Source organism: Cucumis melo, chromosome 1, assembly GCF_025177605.1.
Source record: "Cucumis melo cultivar AY chromosome 1, USDA_Cmelo_AY_1.0, whole genome shotgun sequence".
NCBI lineage: Eukaryota > Viridiplantae > Streptophyta > Magnoliopsida > Cucurbitales > Cucurbitaceae > Cucumis > Cucumis melo.
In genome coordinates this window covers 1323673-1343898 of record NC_066857.1, presented here as the reverse complement: position 1 = coordinate 1343898, position 20226 = coordinate 1323673, and the positions used below count along the sequence as shown (strand labels likewise).

Below are 20226 nucleotides of genomic sequence, written 5' to 3'. Positions count from 1 at the left end.
CATTAACTTAAAACAATTATTATTGAATGTTAATAATCTTGACTTTTAAGCTTACACATAATAAATATGTGTATTTTAACAAATATTATATATGGGTAAAAATTAATCTTTTCAAAAGAACTATATTTGTAGTTTAGTATAAAAATATATATGAACTATATTCAAAAGATTTAAATTAAATTAAAATAGCATAGAAATCTAAAATATTAGACCCAAAAATAATATTATGATATCTACGTACCATAAAATAATGAATCTTTTAACAAAATTAAGGACATAATTACACACTCAAACAACACTTAGAGGAAAAGTTATACATTTAGACTAAATAATTAAGTATACCTAAAAAGCAATTAATTTTCTTTTCTTTTTTTTTTTTGGAAACTTAAACTTAAATCTTGTTAATTAATTAGCAAAAAAAAAAAACTTTACGATAATAGGACTCATGTCATTACATTTTTTAAATTGCAAAATAACAAATTTAAAAGTGAATAACTCTATGATATATCTAATTATTTGTCATATTTGCAATATGCAAAAAAGATATGCTATGAACCGTTTCTTTTCTAAATTTTTTTTATCATCGGATGCAACATCACTAAATTTTATTAAGGAAATGAAACAAGAAGTTTGTGGTAATGGGAGACAACCATTGAATGGACAAAAGTTGGAGTGTATACACATAATAAAACTTCTTATTGAAACTTTATTGAATGTGGAGACTATCTCACAAAAGCAATAACAATACCATTTTCTTTTTAATTGGGTGCTTTTTAAATTTGATTTAATTTCTATTTTAATAAATAAAATGCATGGAGATTAATCAAGACTTTCTTATTGATTGGTCTTATAATGCATGCTTTCAAATATATACAACATATCTATGCATAATTTTTCTTTTTGTGTCATAGAATATTACTCCAAGAAGATTGAGTATAATGAATGATATTGTTATGTTTGATTACACTTTTAAAAAGTCATATTAATAATTAAACATTGAGTCACACATCCATTATTCTTTTAATTACTTTATTTATGGCCACATATTATGATTATATATATGTGTATGCCTTCAACATCACATTTAAAGATTATATATGTGTGTGTTTTTGTTTGTAAAAATACACACTTACATTTAAATTGGACATTGACTAAGAAATTACATTAATATAATATTTATTTTATCATATCGTCGTTTAGGTTATACATCAGGAGAGGCATGTTAATTATTATTCATTATTATAAAATTTGTTAGTGATCCTATAATATGTTCGTCATGATAAATATTTAACCTTCACATCTTCGTTAACCTACGAAATAGTTTTAAAAAAAATTCAACTTTCGTATGATCCAACTAATTATTACGAGTAGATATATACACTCAGTATACTCTTTATCGTGTCTAGTTATAATTTTGATTATTCAATATGAACCGAATTCAATAACTCAAATATGGATGTGAATTAATAAAAGGGTCGGCATCATATACCTTTAAAAAATAGAGAATCCCATCGATTAATATTCCCTTTGGACCTCAAAATAAGAAATGATATACGAAGAAACAAAAAGTGCATCAAACCAAACTATACATGAAAGAAGAAATTCAAAAGCAATTTTAAAAATGGGGTCTTGATAGGATTCACAATGCGAATTAATTAAACTATTTAGATTATTCAATTACATTGATTACCTAAACTTTTTTGTTTATTATAATCTTAAAAACTAAAGTCATAAATGTCTCTATAAGTCGCTATTACAATCTGTCACTAATAGAAAATAAAATTTTATCATTTATGTAATAAAATGTTAAATTAGAGGTAAGGTTAATGGGTCTTTCATTTTTTTTTTTTTAGTTATATGATATAATGTTATTCACATTTGAAATGTTTTCAAAATAATAGTAAAAAAGACAAAGTTGTTTGGAATATTTGACATTTTATAGTGGAAAAAAACTATTTAGAATATAATATAATTGAGCTTTATTTGCACTCCTTTGTGTTCTCATCCAATTGGTAATTTGTTTAGTTATTTTTGTTAGATAGTGAAAGTTGGTCTTTTAATTAGTGCCTTATTTAATATATTTTATACTTTATTAACACATGTAAACAACATTCATAACAAATACTTAGACTAAATTGTAAAAAAAGAAAATATCACGTAGTCGAAAAGGTTCAAAAATATCATTATCGTTAGTTTTGAATGAAAACTGTTAAAAATTTATTTTAAAAAATCTCTAAACTACTGAAAATATTTTTAAACTATTAAAACTTTGAAAAGTTTAAAAAATATTTTTAAACTGAAAAAAAAAGTTCAAAAATATCGTTGCCTTTAGTTTTGGATGAAAACGGTTAAAATTTTGTTTTAAAAAAATCTCTCAACTATTGAAAATTTCATAAATACTATTAAACTTAAAAATGTTCAAATACTCTCAATGTTTCAAAATTTACACTAACCAAAACTTAAGAATATTATTTACAGAAACTACAAAGTCTAGAGGCATTTTTTTATATATAATTTAACCCAAAAACTTACCTAAGTTACTGACATATCTATGATACTTGGGTTTAAGGGGTAGGGCACGTGTGCCCGTCAACTTAAAAATGAATATTGTAAATAAATACTTGGGTTGAGAAAATATATTGTATATATATAGTAACGGTTTTTTGATATCAACGAATTTCCAACCAATCGAAATGGGGATGGTTATAATCTAGACTCGAACCTAGATCTAGAGAGGATTGAAAGATAGATTTACCACTCTCACTAACAATTATTATATTATAACATTTTTGGATGGGCAGAATTATAGATATAACTGAATTTATAGAAAAGTCGAACATCTTTGGATAACCATATTTGTTCCGTAGGAATATAAATTTTACAAATGTCAAGAAAATATAGATATGGTAGGTACACGAAAATGTTTTAGATGTAAATAATTTCACAATATTGTCCATATGAATTTCATAGGGAAGACAATTGAGACCTTCAATTTCAAAGAAGATCTCAACATAAATATCATAGACAACATCTTGTGAAAGGGTAGAAAAAAAAAGTGAAGTATAAGAGAATGCAAAATGGAGAAGAAGTAAGAAATGGAATTATGTGAAAAATACATTGCTCACAAATACACACACTAGAGTTCTATGAAAAAGTGATGAGACAAAAAAGAACAAATAAATTTGGTGGCTAAATTATATTGTAATTAGGGTTATCGGTAAAATCGGTAATTCTACTAATGTATGATAGTAGAAAATTTCGAAAACTAATCGTTCGAAACAAGAACGAAGATGTCTAGAATTAAAGTAATCCTATATGCCCATGAGGTGGTAATTTGAGATTACACCAAAACATGACGACTCCTTATAAAATGCCTCAACCGACTCTCAAATCATGCGGGCATTCTAATTTGCAAGTCCCTTATAAAGTTCTTATATATTTATACCAATCAACTTCCTAACCGGGGTTTGAATTTCATTATGAGACAAGAAACTCTCTCCCAAATGTAAATTTGTTATGGGTCCTAAGCGTAGTTAGGTAGATGTAGGTAATTCTCGACAAGGGGTACGGTATATATCAAATTATATGCAACTGATATATAATTAGTATATAGCGAATATTTGCTATATGATAGATTGATTGACATGACAAAATATAATATAAGGTTAGTCATATAAATGATGACATATTTAAAAGGTTGTTTTAGTATTTGATTTAAACCTAAAATTACAACATATAATTTCTAACCAAATGATTTTATAAGTAAAAGGGGCAAAAAAAAAAAAAAAAAAAAAAAAAAGAAGGAAACCAAATGCTTCTCCACCTTAGCCCCTTTTATACAATAAATATAAGATATAGATTAGGTAAAGTCTACAAACATATATTTATCAGATAAGTTTCTATCAGAAAACCTTTTTACCACTTAAAAAAAATGGAAACTAGAAGTAAGAAATTGAGAAAATAAGAAAATAAATTTAATTCAAACAAAGATGTCTAAGTTAGAAAAATGTTAGGAATCAATCTTTAACAACTAGTTTATCTTTACCTAAATTTTTCCTACAAAAAAGTATACTATTTTAGTCATAAACCATATATTTCAACCATCTATATATATATATATATATATTCAATAGATTTTTATTGTCTATAAATTTATTATTATTTTATAAATCAAAAGGCATGTAATGTTTTTACACAAAAAAAACATGGCAATGGGTCAATATATAAGTTTTCCTCATGAATCTTGTGTTTTCATCGAACTTATTGCAAAAACTGTTCCTATATCACACAATGTTATTTGCAATTATACTCTTAAACTTTCAAAATGGAACCTTTAAACTTATCCAAATTCTAAAATTAAACTCTCAAACTTACAAAATCTAATAAATTATACTTTTTTGAGGATTTAATTTTCATCATTTTGTGGATCCAATATTAACACTTTTAGGAGGTTAGTGATTCAAATTGTTGTTATTGAAAGTTCAATAATGTAATTGTAACTACCACCATACTTCAAGGGTAACCTTTTGCAATTTGTCCTTTTTTTTTAGTCAATTAAGACATGATTAACCTAATCAAGAAATTACTCATCTAATTGAAAAATTAGATGATCTCTCTCACATCTTCCTCACATAAAAAGAAATACTTAAAAATATTAATTATTCAATCTCTTTAGTTATATTAACATGAAATTCATAATTTATAAGGGTTGAGTTTGAAAGACATGAGAAGACAATGATGGCAAGGTCATAATGCACTCCTTAACTTAACTTGGATTCATAAATATTTTAATCCTCATCCAAGGTGTATATATGAATATGTTATTGATCTTTTTATAAAAGTGATTAAACATTAGTAAATAAATCAATATATACTATGTGTTATGATGGGTGGATTTTGACTTCACCCACAAAACCAAAAATCAAAATAAATAAGATAATATTTGATCTTATCTAGAGTAGATTTTAATACAAACCCTATAGTAAAATCTTCGGTATGTACACCATTATTGCTTCGTATGAAAAAACTAAAACATTTAAATTCTTTCCCGACTATTATTGCCATTATTGTCACGTGGAGGTTAGATGTATTTTTTTTACCAAAATTTAGCATCAACAATATAAAAATGTGATACATATAATATATTCCTTAAAATAGTAATAGTAATAATATTATTATTATTGACCTCGAGAAGTGAGAATTCAAACCTCCAATCGGGTACTAGTTGAGCTATTCATATTAACACTTTTTTCGGAGAGACAATTGTAAATATAGCAATTAGATTCAAATGATTAGCATATATATAGCAACATTTTTAAAAAATTACAAATATAGCAAAGTCTATTAGAGTCTATCAATAATAAAAACTATAATACACTAATAGATCATAAGAGTGAGATAGACTTTGTTATATTTGCAAGGTTTTAAAAATGTTGTTATACATTTTAATTATTATCCCTAACAATGCTACCCAATATAATTATCCTTTTAAATTTGGCAGCACTAAAAGAGTGATAGGCAACGACAGATATCTATTTGAATCTATCATCTTATATATTTATAAATTTTCTCCCAAAGCTTTGCCATTCAAAACAATTTTCCGATATATATTATTTTAAAAATGTGGAGAACTACTCGAGTACTTCCTTCCTCCCTTTTCAACTCAAATCAAACAGAAAGAACCAAAAGAAAAGGAAAAGTATTTAATTTTATTTATATGAACTGAAAATAAGGCGCATAAAGATTTATTGAGAGTAATTACAAGAAGTTAAAGGAAAGAGGGTGTGACCTATGACTTCAAAGAGGTTGGCATTGCAAGATTGATTGCACTCCCTCCAGTTGAGTCTTTCCATTGTTGTGTCACTGTTTTTATCTGTGTGAAGAAGTTCACCCCTGCCTTCCCTGTTTCCACAAACACACAATCTCTTAATCCCGATAACCAAAACAAAAATCTAGCCATGCCACCCTCCATACATTTATCCAACGACACCGTTGCCTAACTTATATCATTTGGATGTCCTAAGTAAGTGACCATCATGGATTAACCGATAAGCCTTGTACATATACTCATTTATTTCATTATTTTTTTTTTTTTTTTTTTTTTTTTATCGTTCTTTCAACTATTCTATTTTTATCTTTTGATGCCATATGAATCCACTTTGGTATTGAGCATGGAAGTAATATGTACGAAAGTTCGAGTATTTCGTGATATAAGGACTAAAGAAGAAGAAAAGAATGTAAAAAAATCAGGAACAGAAATGAGTTTAAACCAAAAACTTACCATAAAAGTTGAGATCCCCAGCAAAAGATGCCTTGGAGCCCGTGAACGAGAAGAAAGGCAAGGGAACTGGAATTGGAACGTTGATCCCAACCTAATTCGTATCAAAGATTCAAAAGTAATTTTGAGACGTATTTCATATATAAATTAGAGATAGCCAAGCAATTGCAGATGCTATTGGCTTCTATTCCTTAAAATAGAATGGGAGTATTGAGATTATTTAGTTTACATGATAATCACAGAGGCAAAATGTTAACCAACATACATCCTCTCCGGATATACTTTCTTTTGCATTCTCGAGGAACATGACTAGCATGCAAATCTATGTTAAAATAATAGTATTTTCTTGTCCTCTAAGAATGCATGATAAGAGCTAAAATGTTTGAAGATACCCTCCAAAGTAAAGGGCTTGAAGCTCTAGATAAAAACTTTACTGAAAACTCATTTTATTTATTCGGGGGTGGGTTGGCAAAAGTCTCTTGAAAGATTAGGGAGGGGTTGGCTAGGAATTATTTAATTCGGCCTTTGTATGTACGTGTGTGTGTGTGTATAGGAAAAAGAATCATTTTCTTTCTAATGTTAAGTGTTACTGTTACCTGTCCAGCTTCAATATCCGTTTGAAACTTCCTCGCGGCTATCCCAGATGTGGTGAATATGGAAGCTCCATTGCCATACCTATCCAAACATGATTTTTCCTAAAGATCGTAAGGCAATGGAGAAAGGAGTAGTTGCTATGATAATAAAGGGAACAACAAATAATCAGTACCTATTTCCATTAACGATGCTAATGGCGTCTTCTAAACTTTCAGCCTGATGGAACAATAAAGCATTAAATGGAACGACCTCTTTTATGAATGGATAGAAGAATCGGACAGATAATGATGATAATAATATGAAAAGCATACCTGCATGCAAAGCAGAACTGGGCCAAATATTTCTTCCTAGAAAGGGCAAGATAATAAATTTTCCAAGTTTAGTCTGACATTCATGGTTATAATACATGTTTCACTCATAATAAGATATAAGAATTACCTTGTAGCACTCCATGTCCGGTGTCACATCTGTTAAGATAGTAGGGCCAATAAAATTTCCATGCTCGTATCCAGGAACCTAAATTACAATCATGAATAACTATCAACGTGATGCAGATATGGTATAACATTGAGTCTGTTATAACACTACTTCGAAAGGGGATTATATATCATCAGAAAATCCATAGAGAAAAACCCATTGTTCTTATTTCAGCAATCTGAATTGTGTCAAAGAGAGACAACATGCTTAGGGAACGTTCATCTACATTTTTGTTGAAATCTTTATTCTTTGCAATGTTACCACCCCAGGGATATTAGTCCAGAAAATCTTCTTTGTTTCATTATGTTTCATCATGTTAATATAGCAATGATTGCAATGTTACCACCCCAGTGAGTGTACTTTCGTGAAGAAGTTACGAAAGATAATGTGCATGTAAAGGAACAATTGTAAGAGATAAGAATGTGTAGAGAAACTATTGAAAGATAATTCAACTGAATTATCGAAGTTCAACATATCTTTCAGCCCCTAACGTTAGCTGCATTTCAAGAGTTAGGTGAGGTGGGAAGCTCTATGATTCTTCCCTCGGCTATTCCCTGGATAAACAATAGATTGGAGTTTATCTTCTTAGGACCTTCAATTTTGGAACTACCATCTCTGCCTACTAAATCTCTTTATTCACTTGACTACATTTTGCATAGCAACAAAAATCAATTACGCCTCAAGAAGCTAGCATATTATGATGCCACTTGCAGGGAGCATATGGAGCGTAGATACATTATGCCACATCTACCATGTAACTGCAGGAAAAAGGGAAAATGTACTGCAACATGAAAAGTAACAAGATACCACTATATTTCTCCCATCTAGCAGTAGTCTGGCTCCACTATCAATGCCAGATTGAACCAATCTGTGAATCCTATCCTTTGCCTGTGAAACAAAGAAATATTTTAAGTTTCACATAGATACCACCGAGGGACATTCAAGGGCATAATGATATATGAAAAATAGAAGTTTAAAATGTAGGGCAAAAAAATGATAAGTACCTGCTTGCTAATTACTGGACCAAGATCTGCATCAGGTTCTGTTCCAGAGTTTACTTTTAGAGCTTTGGCACGTTCTACAAGTTTATCCTCCCTGGAAAAGGTTTTATGATTCATTTGCGATAAACAAGTACTATGGCTGGCTGCAATCTAAAAGTATTTTTGGAACAGACACAGGACAACTATATCCCAAAGTACCGAAACCATGTAATTTGCTATGGTATCTGCTAATATCAAGAAGTACAAAGAGATATGAGAGTGTGTGCACATTCAATTCTGGAAGTTTGTACCTTATCCAAATGATATTCACCATATATTTTGATAAACATTTGTTGAAATTCCACATTGAACACAATTTTTTTTAATATCCACAAAAATTTTAATATCCACAAGTATCAAGCCAACTTACGTGCACCTCGACTAATCTCACAAGAAAACTTGTTTGACTCTACAACATTTAGATGTCAAGGAAACTCTTAAGAAATTAATTCCTAGGTAGGTGACCATCATGGATTGAATCATCGACCTCTTAGACATTTTATTGAGACTGTTCTTTTTATCACTAGATTAACCCATGACGGTTACATAGAACACAAATTTGATGATCCCAAACCATTGAATCTCATAATGCTAAAGATTACTCGCAACTTGAATTAATAATTGGAAGAAGAGAATATTAGTTATGAAGTTTCCCAAAAGAAAACTCTACCGTTCAGGCTGTATAAGATCAACAATTTTAGTTGCCTCAGAATTTTCCTAACCATTAAAAGTCTATGCAATCGCTCATGACTGAAAGAAGTTAACAACATTCAAGATACAAACAGCATTATATGAATTCAAAATAGTAAGATTCCAAATGAAAAAGAACTCAACTTTACCCATAGAAACATGAACATAAAAGCTATATGAATAGAGGTGATGTACGCTTAAATAATTTCAAAATTCCAAGAATAGGAAGAATACCACAACTTGGAGTCTCCAACAAAGACAACTGTACTAAGTGCCATGCATCTTTGTCCAGCAGCACCAAAACCAGCAGCAACCAAAGCATTCAAAGTAGCATCTATGCCAGCATCAGGCAAGACAATGGCATGGTTTTTTGCACCCATATTGGACTGAAACAATCATAAACAGTCACTCAAACAATTAGAAGAGTTTCAGAAACAAGAAGACTTGTAAAAGTATCCAAAAATTTGAGCTTGGATTTACTTGCCTGAACACGTTTTCCTTTAGCTGATCCCCTTGAATATATATGCATGCCCGCCTTTCACATTAAAAGATGATTAAAAAACAAAAGTAAAATTCAGTCAATACGGTAGGTTGATTTACCTTGCAGACCAAACATGTTGCAATTCCTTTTATTTACTTATTTACTTATTCTTACTTTCCTTTTAGCTCAAGAACATGCGGAGTTAAGAGAATCCAACCTTGACCTGTTGGTCGAAGGTATATGCCAAAATCGACGGAGTTATGCGCAAGTTGGCAATTTTTCTTTTCCTTTTTTGAAAGGAACAAACATTTTTTGCTTATAAGTGAAGATTAAATAAGATAAAGGGAAAATCCCATACCAAAAATGATTATATAAACTGCTCCAATTGGCATTAGTTGAAAAGAATCCATTACAAAACAAAGTAAAAATTATATACTACACCAAGAAGTTCAGAATAAAAAATAGGAGAAATAGTAAAAAAAACTAAAAAACCTAGGGATGAAAGCCGGCCAGTCTCTGGTTTGTGCTCAATAGCAACGGTTCTATATTTTTTCCAAAGAGAACTTCCCAAAGGACAAGAAAGAAAATCAATAGACGCAATTGCTCAACACTGTCCAAATCTAAACTTAATACTGCAACCAATAAGCTAGAACCACAAACCTAAAGTCAAAGCACTTTGAACCACGGCAGAAGGTAAAAGAATGGTGAGGTTCAACTGTAGTAGGATGTTCCATCAAATAAATATCTTGAAAAACTCCAGACAACATGAAGAAATGTCCAAATTAATAATTCTGGTTCTCAAAACAGAAAGGGAAAAGGCCCTTACTATCCTATGATGGAATCTTAGTATGTTGCAGCAAGAACCAGTTGTAGAAATGAGTCTGGAATGTATTGAAATTTCTCACTCTGTGAAGTATAAGTTATTTCAGTTAAGAATTTAAAATAACTTACAATGTTTGAACCGACGAATGATATTGCTTTTATATCTTCATCATCACAGATGGCATTAACAACATCCTGAAGAAAAATCACAACAATTAAAATAACATTTTATTGAAGCTGCAAGCAGATCAACTGACAGCCAACACATTTAAGATAGCAATTAAATCTAATGGGTATGTTCCCGCATCTAGCAATAGAGTTGTAAGCTTGCAAACACTTTAGAATACCACGTGAGAAAATAAAAATGCTAAAAACAATAGCAGAATAAATATATATTTTCCTTGATTTCACTTGCACATCTAGGATTTATTAGTAGATAGATCAATCAAGGTGTCAATATTAGCCTTGCCACCCAACAACCCTACAAGAAGATAGATAAAGAACTCACATTAGTACCATGAACCACATTTAGGACACCATTAGGCAATCCAGCCTCCATTGCTAACTCTGCAAGGATTATAGAAGCCCCTGAAAAAGCAGGAAAGTTTGAAGTTTAAACATCACTGAAATGACAGGAATAATTTACATCTTTCAAATATAACAAAACTGTAGAAATGGAGATGATCTCCACTATGATATGCTTCAATTAACTAGCAAAATTACATTTAAACTTAAGGCAGCTATTCACTATTCAGTCAATGTGTGCGAGCGTGTCCCCAAGCCAACCATAAATCTCAAAGAGATCCCCACTAGGTTAAAGCTATTTACTATTCAGTATATATAAAAAAAACTCAATACTAATAAATCCTATATATATATATATATATATATGTTTCTGTGTATGAGTGACTGTGTTAAATGGAAACAGTAAATAAACAAGTTCATATTAAAGTGATTTGGGGAATAATTAAAAAACAATGATCACCAGGATCTTTTTCTGAAGGCTTCAAAACAAAGGTATTTCCACATGTAACAGCAATTGGGAACATCTGCAGAGGATTATCCAAAGGAGATGTCAGTCTAATATCATAAGAAAAGAAAACAAAGTAAAGGCTATTTGGAGGGATAATATCTGGATGGAAAGATGAAAAGAGTTCTAAAATTTTTTGGGGGATAAAAAAATTTCATAGAAAACAAACTAGTTCTCCACTGCTGAAATTATGACCACTGGGATTGACAGTGAAGGATAACAGGCTAACCCAAAGGGGGATCATTGCTGGAAAATTGAACGGACAAATCCCAGCACAAACACCAAGAGGCTCTCTGATGCTATAGGTATCAATTCCATGTGACACATTAGAGACATACTCCCCCATTTGCAGAGATGCCATTCCACATGCATGTTCCACAACCTCTACATAAGATAGGCCATTTCAACTTGCTAATAAATATTCTGCTCAGGTCAACAATAAAACAAATTTTCCATCTCACAAACACAAACATAGACAGGGAGAGGAAGGAACTAAAGGATAATAACCTAGCCCACGGAATACATCTCCATGCGCGTCCTTTAATGTTTTTCCTTGTTCCGTGGTAATATTTAGAGCAAGTTTGTCCTGAAATGATGGGGAAAATCCATTTTTATAGTGAATTTAGAATATTCCATTAAATGGGAAAAAAATGTCCTAAAAACTTACTATATCTCGCCTAATAAGTTCTTGAAGCTTGAACATAATTCGTTGCCGAGTTGTAACTGGAGTATTACGCCATGCAGGAAAAGCCTGCTTTGCTGCAGACACTGCAGCTTTAAATTCATCCTTTGTGGTCAATGGAACTTGAGAAACAACTTCTTGCGTTGCCTAAAGACAAAAGTCACATTTTCTTACCCATACCAAAAGGAACTCAACTTTCACAAATCGGAAATAGAAAAGAGGACATATGAGCTGGTAACTCACTGGGTTTATGACATCTATAAATGCTGAGGATTGAGAATCAACAAAAGTCCCTCCTATGAGATTCGGAACCCTCTGGTACAAAACAAAAGGATAAAAGAGATAAAATCAAAGAGGGAAATACACAATCTAGAGATAAACATTATAAGAAAATGCCACAATTGACAATCCTGAATCCGTTTAAGTTGATAAAATAGATGAAAGATGGAATTCTATCAACGGATGGTTAAAGATTATAGATGAAGAAAGGCATGTGTAGATGAAGTATACATCAGCTTTCCGTAAAAATGCTCTATAAAACAAGCATGCACTTGCATCAAATATAATATTTTCATGATGACTTGACAGACAAACTACATTTGGCAAGGAATGAAGTTATGAACTTAATATGGCATAAAATTGATGTTTTATAGTCATGGACCACAAACTCCTTGGATGAAAGAATGAGTAGAGTTCCCCCAACTCCTTGGTTGAGCCAAACACCCCCTAACAAGTTAAGAAGACCATCCCAAAGAATTCCTCCTCGATATCAGAAATTAAAGCAGCGAATGCGATTCTCTTCAATAATTAATTACAAACGAAATAAGTAAGCAAAGTTGTGGACAGTAGAAAGCAAAGCATAACTCAGAATCCAAAAAAACGGAAGCAGAGTTCCTCGTTCAAACCAAATGCTCAAGAAATCACCTAATTAAAGAAATAAAGAAACAAAAATAATGCAACGTGCTTAGCATCCAAAAACACTAGCCTCTCAAGCGCTCAACCGCCAAAAGAAGATTAGCTGACAAAACGAAATGAAGTCTCCCAACAAACAACCGCATCCTTACCGGAGGATTAGGCTTTGAAGACGGTTCAGCAAAAGTGGAGAAACGAAAATTTCCAAGAGCAAAGATCTGAGGCCTCAGAACACTCAATTTTTTCACTGCAACATGATCAGAACATAATCAACAAGCAACTTCCATTGAAAAAAAAATATTCAGAAATAAGAAAACAAAAATCTACACAATCAAAGAATCTTACCTCGCCAAATCGAAGACTGCAACATTTTTCTCCGGCGCCGATTGAAGAAGATGATCACACTCTTACACAAAGCGCTACGGAGAGATTTGACTGTTTAGAAGCAAAAGCTGGACTGGACAATGTTTTGGTTAAACACGAGCGGTGGGTCCCATTTCATTTTGATCCGTTGGATGGTTTTGATCTGGTTGATGATGTAAGTTTTGAGGGATCTAACGGTGGAAACTTTATATTAGTGTTATTATTGGATAATTATTAAGTAGCGTGCTTTTGTTGTTTGGTGAGCTTTGCTAAATAAATAAATAAAGAATTTGAGGATTTGATAAGATGAAATTTTCAAATATAATAAAATAAATTAAAATATTTAAAAATATAATAAAAAAATTTATATTCTATTATCAAATTTTTTATTTTTTTTACTATTCTCCTTGATTATAATTAGAAAATTTATTTTAAATCATAAAATTTCTCAAACAAGAAAATTTACAAAAATTTACGATAATTTGTATAATTAGCTATTAATTAGGTTTTTAAATTTTATCCTAATTGTTTATATCGAAAGTAATTTTAAAATTGTTAAAGTTACTTTTTAAGTGATGATGTAAATTTATTTCACATTTATTTTCTACCCTTTTAGATATAATTTTTTATATATTAAAATTGATTTTAAATGGATGGATTATGTGAACTATTAGTTAAATTAAAGTAAGAATACTAGTAAAAGTTGATTTGTTTAATTTCCAAAATTTTGTTATTTTAAATCATAAAAAGTATTTATAAGTTTGATAGATTTTTAATTTTTAGTTTTTAAAAATTGATTTTATAAATATTATTGGTTTCTTTTAAGTCTATTTAAACTCACAAATTAAGTTTTTCTATTTTGAAACTTCTTAAGAATTAACATGTATCAATAAAAAAGAAAAATTGAAATCTATAGGAAAAAATATTGAGAGAGAACAATAAAAAAATGGAAAAACAGAAATGATTAACAAATTAATATTTCAATAAAGAAAAAACATAATATTTAAATTAATGTTATATCCTTTAACCTAAAAGAGAATCTCTAACAAATAGAATTGGGTGTATGCTTACAAGGACATGACTCAGCATTGTTGGGACTAATTAATCCAACTTCCAATGATGAAGCTCATTGGTTATCGTTTAGATTAGAGAGGTTCGATACGATTGAAGAGGAGTAAGGTGGGTTCGTCAGGCTAAAAATGAGTTTAACTAAATGATAATGACATATCTTTGTTTGTAGAGATTGGAATATTTTTCATTTTAAAAATACACCGAGACTTAAGCATCTTCAAAATATTTATTTATATCATCAAAGTATTATTCTCCTTTTGTTTTTTTAGATGAATAATCTGTTGAGTGATGATCAAATTGTGCATGAACGATACCACTACAACAATTTTAGCTTTGAATATCGGTTATGAAATGACATCATATATATACATACGATAGTGGATTATCAACCGTCATTTTATATTCACACTTTCTCAAAGGTGGGAATGACCTAACAAGTTAATACTCTTTAGAGGAACGACATTCCTCAACATAATACATAAGGGAAATTGCATAAGATGACAAAAAAATTTAGAAAAAAATAACTCATAGCACCTCTTTTTTGCTTATTGCGAACATGACAAATATGATGACAATTTAGATTGTCGGAGGGTTATCATAGGTTTATCCATTTTTAAATTTGTTACTTTTGTAATTTAAAAAATGTAGTAACATGGACTCTATTTTCATAAAGTTTTTTTTGCTATTTTTGCAAAAGTCCATATCAAAATTATTGGGTAGTGACAAAAGTTCGTGGCCTTAACAATCATAGTCGAAAATGTAGGGTGTTGGATATTTGACAAAGTCGTAAAAATATTCTTGAAAATTTATGTAAATTTAATAAACCCTCAAGTAAAAACCTTTTCAGAAAAAAAAAAAAAAAAAAACACATATATCCTAATATTCTTAGATATTTTTCAAAACATACCTACAAAATAAATATGGTTATCTAAGAATGTTGAACATCGATAATTTCAAGCAACTAAATATTTTACGTTCCCTACGAACAAACTCTTTTCGAGCCCTCGTTGTTCCAAACTTTCTTAATTATATTCATCCAAAATTGAAAATTAACCACAAACGATCAAATTAACTTCAATATAACTCATTTAGAAATCTAGAAATTTCAAATCGATGGAAAACAACACCTAACCAACTCCAATAATAAAACTTCAATCTGCCAAAATTAATCTAAAATAAGTAACCAAGTCAAAACTCAAAGTTTAACTTGAATGGATGGAAATTAATTAAATACACATCTTAGGTATGAAATTCTATCTTCGAGTCTTATTAATGATATAAGTCTATTATGTCTATAAGTTTTATCATCAATATTGTTAATATACAAATATTCGTTGATAGCTACCTAACTTATATTATTGATATCTAGCTAAGTTTTATCAAGAATGTAAAAAATAAATGATATTACTAATACACGGATATCACTAATATCTACCTAAGTTATTTAACTCATATACAAATATAATTGATATCATTAGATTTATTACTGATTTCGTTGATATCTCCCCAAGTAATAATATTGATATCACCAATGTAATCTATTTTAAACATTAGAATTACAAAATTTAGATTTTAGTACCTTAGAATAACTTTTATCAATGATAACCACAACATAACAAATTTGGCATTTTAAAAAATTTTATTAGTTGCTTAATCAACATTTACTATTATTACAAATATTTTATGGTGGTCTTATATTTTTAATTTATTTTCTTAAATCATGGTATTTACTATCATTTTCGATCCCTTTATTTACACCTAAGGATGAGTATCAACACCTAAAAAACTGATTCAAGCGATCGAAATCGACCAAGCCGACACTCGATGATCGATTTTATTAAAAATACGGTCGGTGGTTTAATTAAAAAGTTTCAAAAAACCGATCAAAACCAACTAAACTTGACCGAACCTAAAAATAATAATAAGATATATATATATATATATATATATATATGTAATAGAAATATTATTTAAATATTAAATAAACTGAACCGACCAAAATGAACCGAGAAAACCAAACCGCCGATCCACTGACATCCATGGTCGGTTTTCCTTTATCCAAAACCGTCCAGCCAACTTCCATACTTAGAACTTAGGGACTGTCGCGCTCATAAAGACGCGCCAAAGCTGCAAAGAATGAAATATGAATGACGAAACTCAAAAGGCCGAAGAAAATTCAAAAAGGTCCAAATCTTTGACGTCTTGACGATTCAATCAATCTTCTTGACTGGGTCGCTTTTGGTGTTCTCAATAGGCCATGGACAAATCCGGTAGGTTGCTGTCAAGAACATGCGTAAATCTACAAATCCAACACCCTCTTCTGGTAAAATTCTACTTCATCTACCCTTTCTTCCCATTTTTGTTTGTTTCAGGTTCCATAATATGTGTTCTGAATCTTCAAATTCCCGTTTTAGTTTTTGTTTCTTGTTGTTCTACTTTCTTTTCACTTCCTTCCATTGTTGCAGCTCCACCAATTTCTCCTTCTCTTCTTTCCCCGATTCCTCCAATATCAGTTTCGTCAACAGTGCCTCAAGAAGCGTAGTTTTCGATCATCCTTCTCTCCGGCTAACGGACAACCAGATTGGCGGCAGCGTCTTCAACAGCACGGGAAGAGCGTACTTCTCTGAGCCGATTCAACTATGGGATCCAGTTACTAACATATCTTCTGATTTCACTACTTATTTTGAGTTTGTGATCTCGTTTCCTAACGGGCGGATCTCGAACGCCTCTGCCGGTGGAATTGCCTTCTTCATAGCTTCCGAGGATTCCGCATCGCCTCCTTTGAATTCCAGCGGCGGATGGCTAGGGTTGTTCAATCAATCCAACGACGGAGATCCGTCGAATCAGGTCGTCGCCATTGAGTTCGATATCTTTAAAGATCCATGGGATCCTAGCGATAATCATGTTGGTGTGGACGTGAATTCCATCGTCTCCATCGCTAATCGTACTTGGAGTAATACAATGGTTTCTGGAGATATTTTGGGTGCTCGAATCACTTACAATGGAACATTGGGGAGATTGGATGTTACGCTGAAAGATCCTCAGGTTCCAAATGAGTCGATTACGTTGAATCTTACTGATGTTCCGATTGATTTGAAGGAATTTCTTCCGGCTAGAGTGATCGTTGGCTTTTCTGCATCAACAGGTCAGTCAATCCCAATTCAAGCAATTAGAAGTTGGAACTTCACATCGAGTTTGGATTTGATTGTTGTAACTGGAATTGTTGAGGGTAAATCCAAATTGTGGATTGTGGGTCTGGTTATTGGATTGGTTGGCTTGACTTTTCTGTCTGGATTCTTATTTGTTGTTTGGTGGAGAAGAACAAAGAGGAAACAGAGAGAAAAAGAAGACGGAGATGGTGGTGATGATGATGATGATTTTGGTGATGAGGAAATTAGCATGGTGGAGAATGTTGTTGATGAAGAAGAGTTCATCAAAGGAACAGGACCAAAGAGATTTGCTTATAAGGAACTTGTCAAAGCAACCAACAATTTTTCTCAAGATGGAAAGCTTGGACAAGGGGGTTTTGGTGGTGTTTACAAAGGCTTTGTGACAGAACTAAACATGGAAATAGCAGCAAAGAAGATATCAAGCACTTCCAAGCAAGGAAAAAAGGAGTACATCTCTGAAGTCAACATTATAAGCCGTTTGCGACATCGAAATCTTGTTCAACTTGTCGGATACAGTCACGAACGCGGCCATTTCGTACTCGTTTATGAGTACATGCAGAATGGAAGCTTAGATTCCCATTTGTTTGGGAAGAAATTACGCCTCTCTTGGCCTGTAAGATATAGGATAGCCCAAGGAATAGCCTCTGCCTTGCTCTACCTCCACGAGGAATGGGAACAATGCGTTGTCCACAGAGATATCAAATCAAGCAATGTGATGTTAGACTCAAACTTCAACGCGAAAGTTGGCGATTTCGGTTTAGCCAGACTTGTTGACCATGGTCTCCGCTCGCCAACAACAATTGTAGCAGGCACGATGGGCTACCTAGCTCCAGAGTCCCTCCTCATGAACAAAGCGAGTAAGGAATCAGATGTGTTTAGTTTTGGGGTGGTGGCATTGGAGATAGCCTGTGGGAGAAAAGCAGTGGAACACAATGAAGAAGAAGAAGAAAAGATTAGTTTGGTGAGTTGGGTTTGGGGATTGTATGGACAAGGAAGACTTCTTGAAGGAGTTGATAAGGCATTGAATGGAGAATTCAATCAAGAAGAAATGGTGCGTTTAATGACTGTGGGGCTATGGTGTGCACACCCAAATCATAACCTAAGAGCTTCCATAAGGCAAGCAATTCAAGTGCTGAACTTCGAGGCCCCTTTGCCTAAACTCCCAACACAAATGCCTGTGCCTATGTACTATGCTCTCACAGCTCCCAATGAAAACCCTGTTTCCTATACTTACTCAACCAACACAAGCTCTCAAGTATCATTGCAATCTGATACATCTCAGCCTGTTTCCTCCAAATCATCCTTGTAATTTGTGCTTCCTCCTTTCTATGGGACTCAAGGTAATTTCTCTATTGCTCTTTTGGTTTGTCTTAAATTTAAAATTGTGTGAAGATGACAACGTAGATTCGAAAGCTTTTCCTTTAATTATAATAGTCACATTCTTTTAAAAATCATTGATCCAATTGGAATGTACATACATTTGGTTTTGTATATAAAGTATGGAAGTTTTGGCTATTGGTGAGAATTTTCCAATGGTTTATTTGTGTGACATCTCACTATAAATATATATAGTATGACTTTCCAGACGTTTTACTTAAACTAGTTGAGAGAAGAGTGTAATTTCGTTTCGAGTTCTTTTCTAAATAGTAATTTCTTAACATATAATAAATAATTTTATACATGCTATTATATTCCTATCGTGAAGTTGTTGATGGAGAATGTTGTTGATGAAGAAGAGTTCAACATTATCTTGAATAATTTTATACATGCTATTATACAAAAAATCAAACTTCTTCCTCTCATAGATGAAAGCAAGAATCGAAAAAGGGCTCATTCAAAAAAGAAAACAAGGTATGTTTGATACCATACAAGTGCACGAACATGATAATTTGTACAATATGTTGTCTTAGACACCATAAAATATATGTCGTGTTAATTTTCATTTTCAAGTGTATATTTGTAAAGACATCAATACTTTGCATGGAATCTTTATATATCACTCTCATTACACACATATAAATTAAAATAAATGAATAAAATGTTTTAATAAAGAAGTAAGAAGAATTTGTTTTGCGACAAATTATGATTAGACAATTTGGTGAGATATATGCATAAAAATACGTGTTTCTTGAAATGAGCAATTGAGTATTTTTCAAAAGAACAAACCATGAAATATGATACCTTTTTTTTACCTTTTTAAAAATATTACAAATATTATCATATATATATATATATATACTTGAGATCTCAATGGAGATGTAATGGATTTTCAACTTGGAAGGCGAAAAAAATAACCGAAATTTTATTGGAAAAAAAAAACATTAATTTGAAATATCATGCATTTAATGAATGTATATCAACGAAAAGAATAATAAACAAACAAAAACTAAGTCAAAGTCAAATTTTGAAAATAATTTTAATAAGATTTTTTTAAAATTTAAATTGGTTAAAAAATTAAGAAAGTTTGTCAAAATAGAACATTCACAAAATATTTAAATTTCATGAAAATCAAGTGTGATAATTTTTGTATTTAAGTGGTTTTGTTCTATGGTGTGTAAAATAGTTTGTTTGTTTTTTTCCGAAAAAACTCCAAAAACTAAAATAAAAAGCTAACAGT

General features: G+C 31.2%; 2 protein-coding genes across 3 annotated transcripts; one reads left to right on the top strand and one right to left on the bottom strand.

Annotated features, from left to right (window-relative positions):
• Positions 1–5687: 5687 nt before the first annotated feature.
• On the bottom strand, positions 5688–13514 carry LOC103495370 (methylmalonate-semialdehyde dehydrogenase [acylating], mitochondrial). The gene is made up of 19 exons (XM_008456896.3): positions 13351–13514; positions 13158–13252; positions 12337–12408; positions 12079–12240; positions 11919–11997; positions 11641–11795; positions 11367–11430; positions 10890–10969; positions 10511–10576; positions 9563–9613; positions 9313–9464; positions 8353–8443; positions 8156–8236; positions 7310–7387; positions 7183–7218; positions 7044–7087; positions 6874–6952; positions 6281–6371; positions 5688–5901 (listed from the first exon to the last, which is right to left on the bottom strand). Exons 1-19 carry the CDS (start codon positions 13373–13375, stop codon positions 5789–5791), a joined length of 1614 nt encoding a protein of 537 aa, XP_008455118.2. The 5' UTR covers positions 13376–13514; the 3' UTR covers positions 5688–5788.
• A 3057-nt stretch (positions 13515–16571) lies between these two features.
• LOC103495369 (L-type lectin-domain containing receptor kinase IX.1-like) lies at positions 16572–19549 on the top strand. 2 transcript variants are annotated; one of them, XM_051083800.1, is made up of 2 exons: positions 16572–16762; positions 16905–19124. In XM_051083800.1, the coding sequence occupies exon 2, from the start codon at positions 17401–17403 to the stop codon at positions 18916–18918; it is 1518 nt and encodes a 505-aa protein (XP_050939757.1). In that variant the 5' UTR covers positions 16572–16762; positions 16905–17400; the 3' UTR covers positions 18919–19124. The 2 variants fall into 2 exon arrangements, with proteins under 2 accessions (XP_050939757.1, XP_008455117.2); XM_008456895.2 differs by lacking the exon at positions 16572–16762 and adding an exon at positions 19315–19549 and having other exon boundaries at positions 16770–18949.
• The last annotated feature ends 677 nt before the right edge of the window (positions 19550–20226 follow it).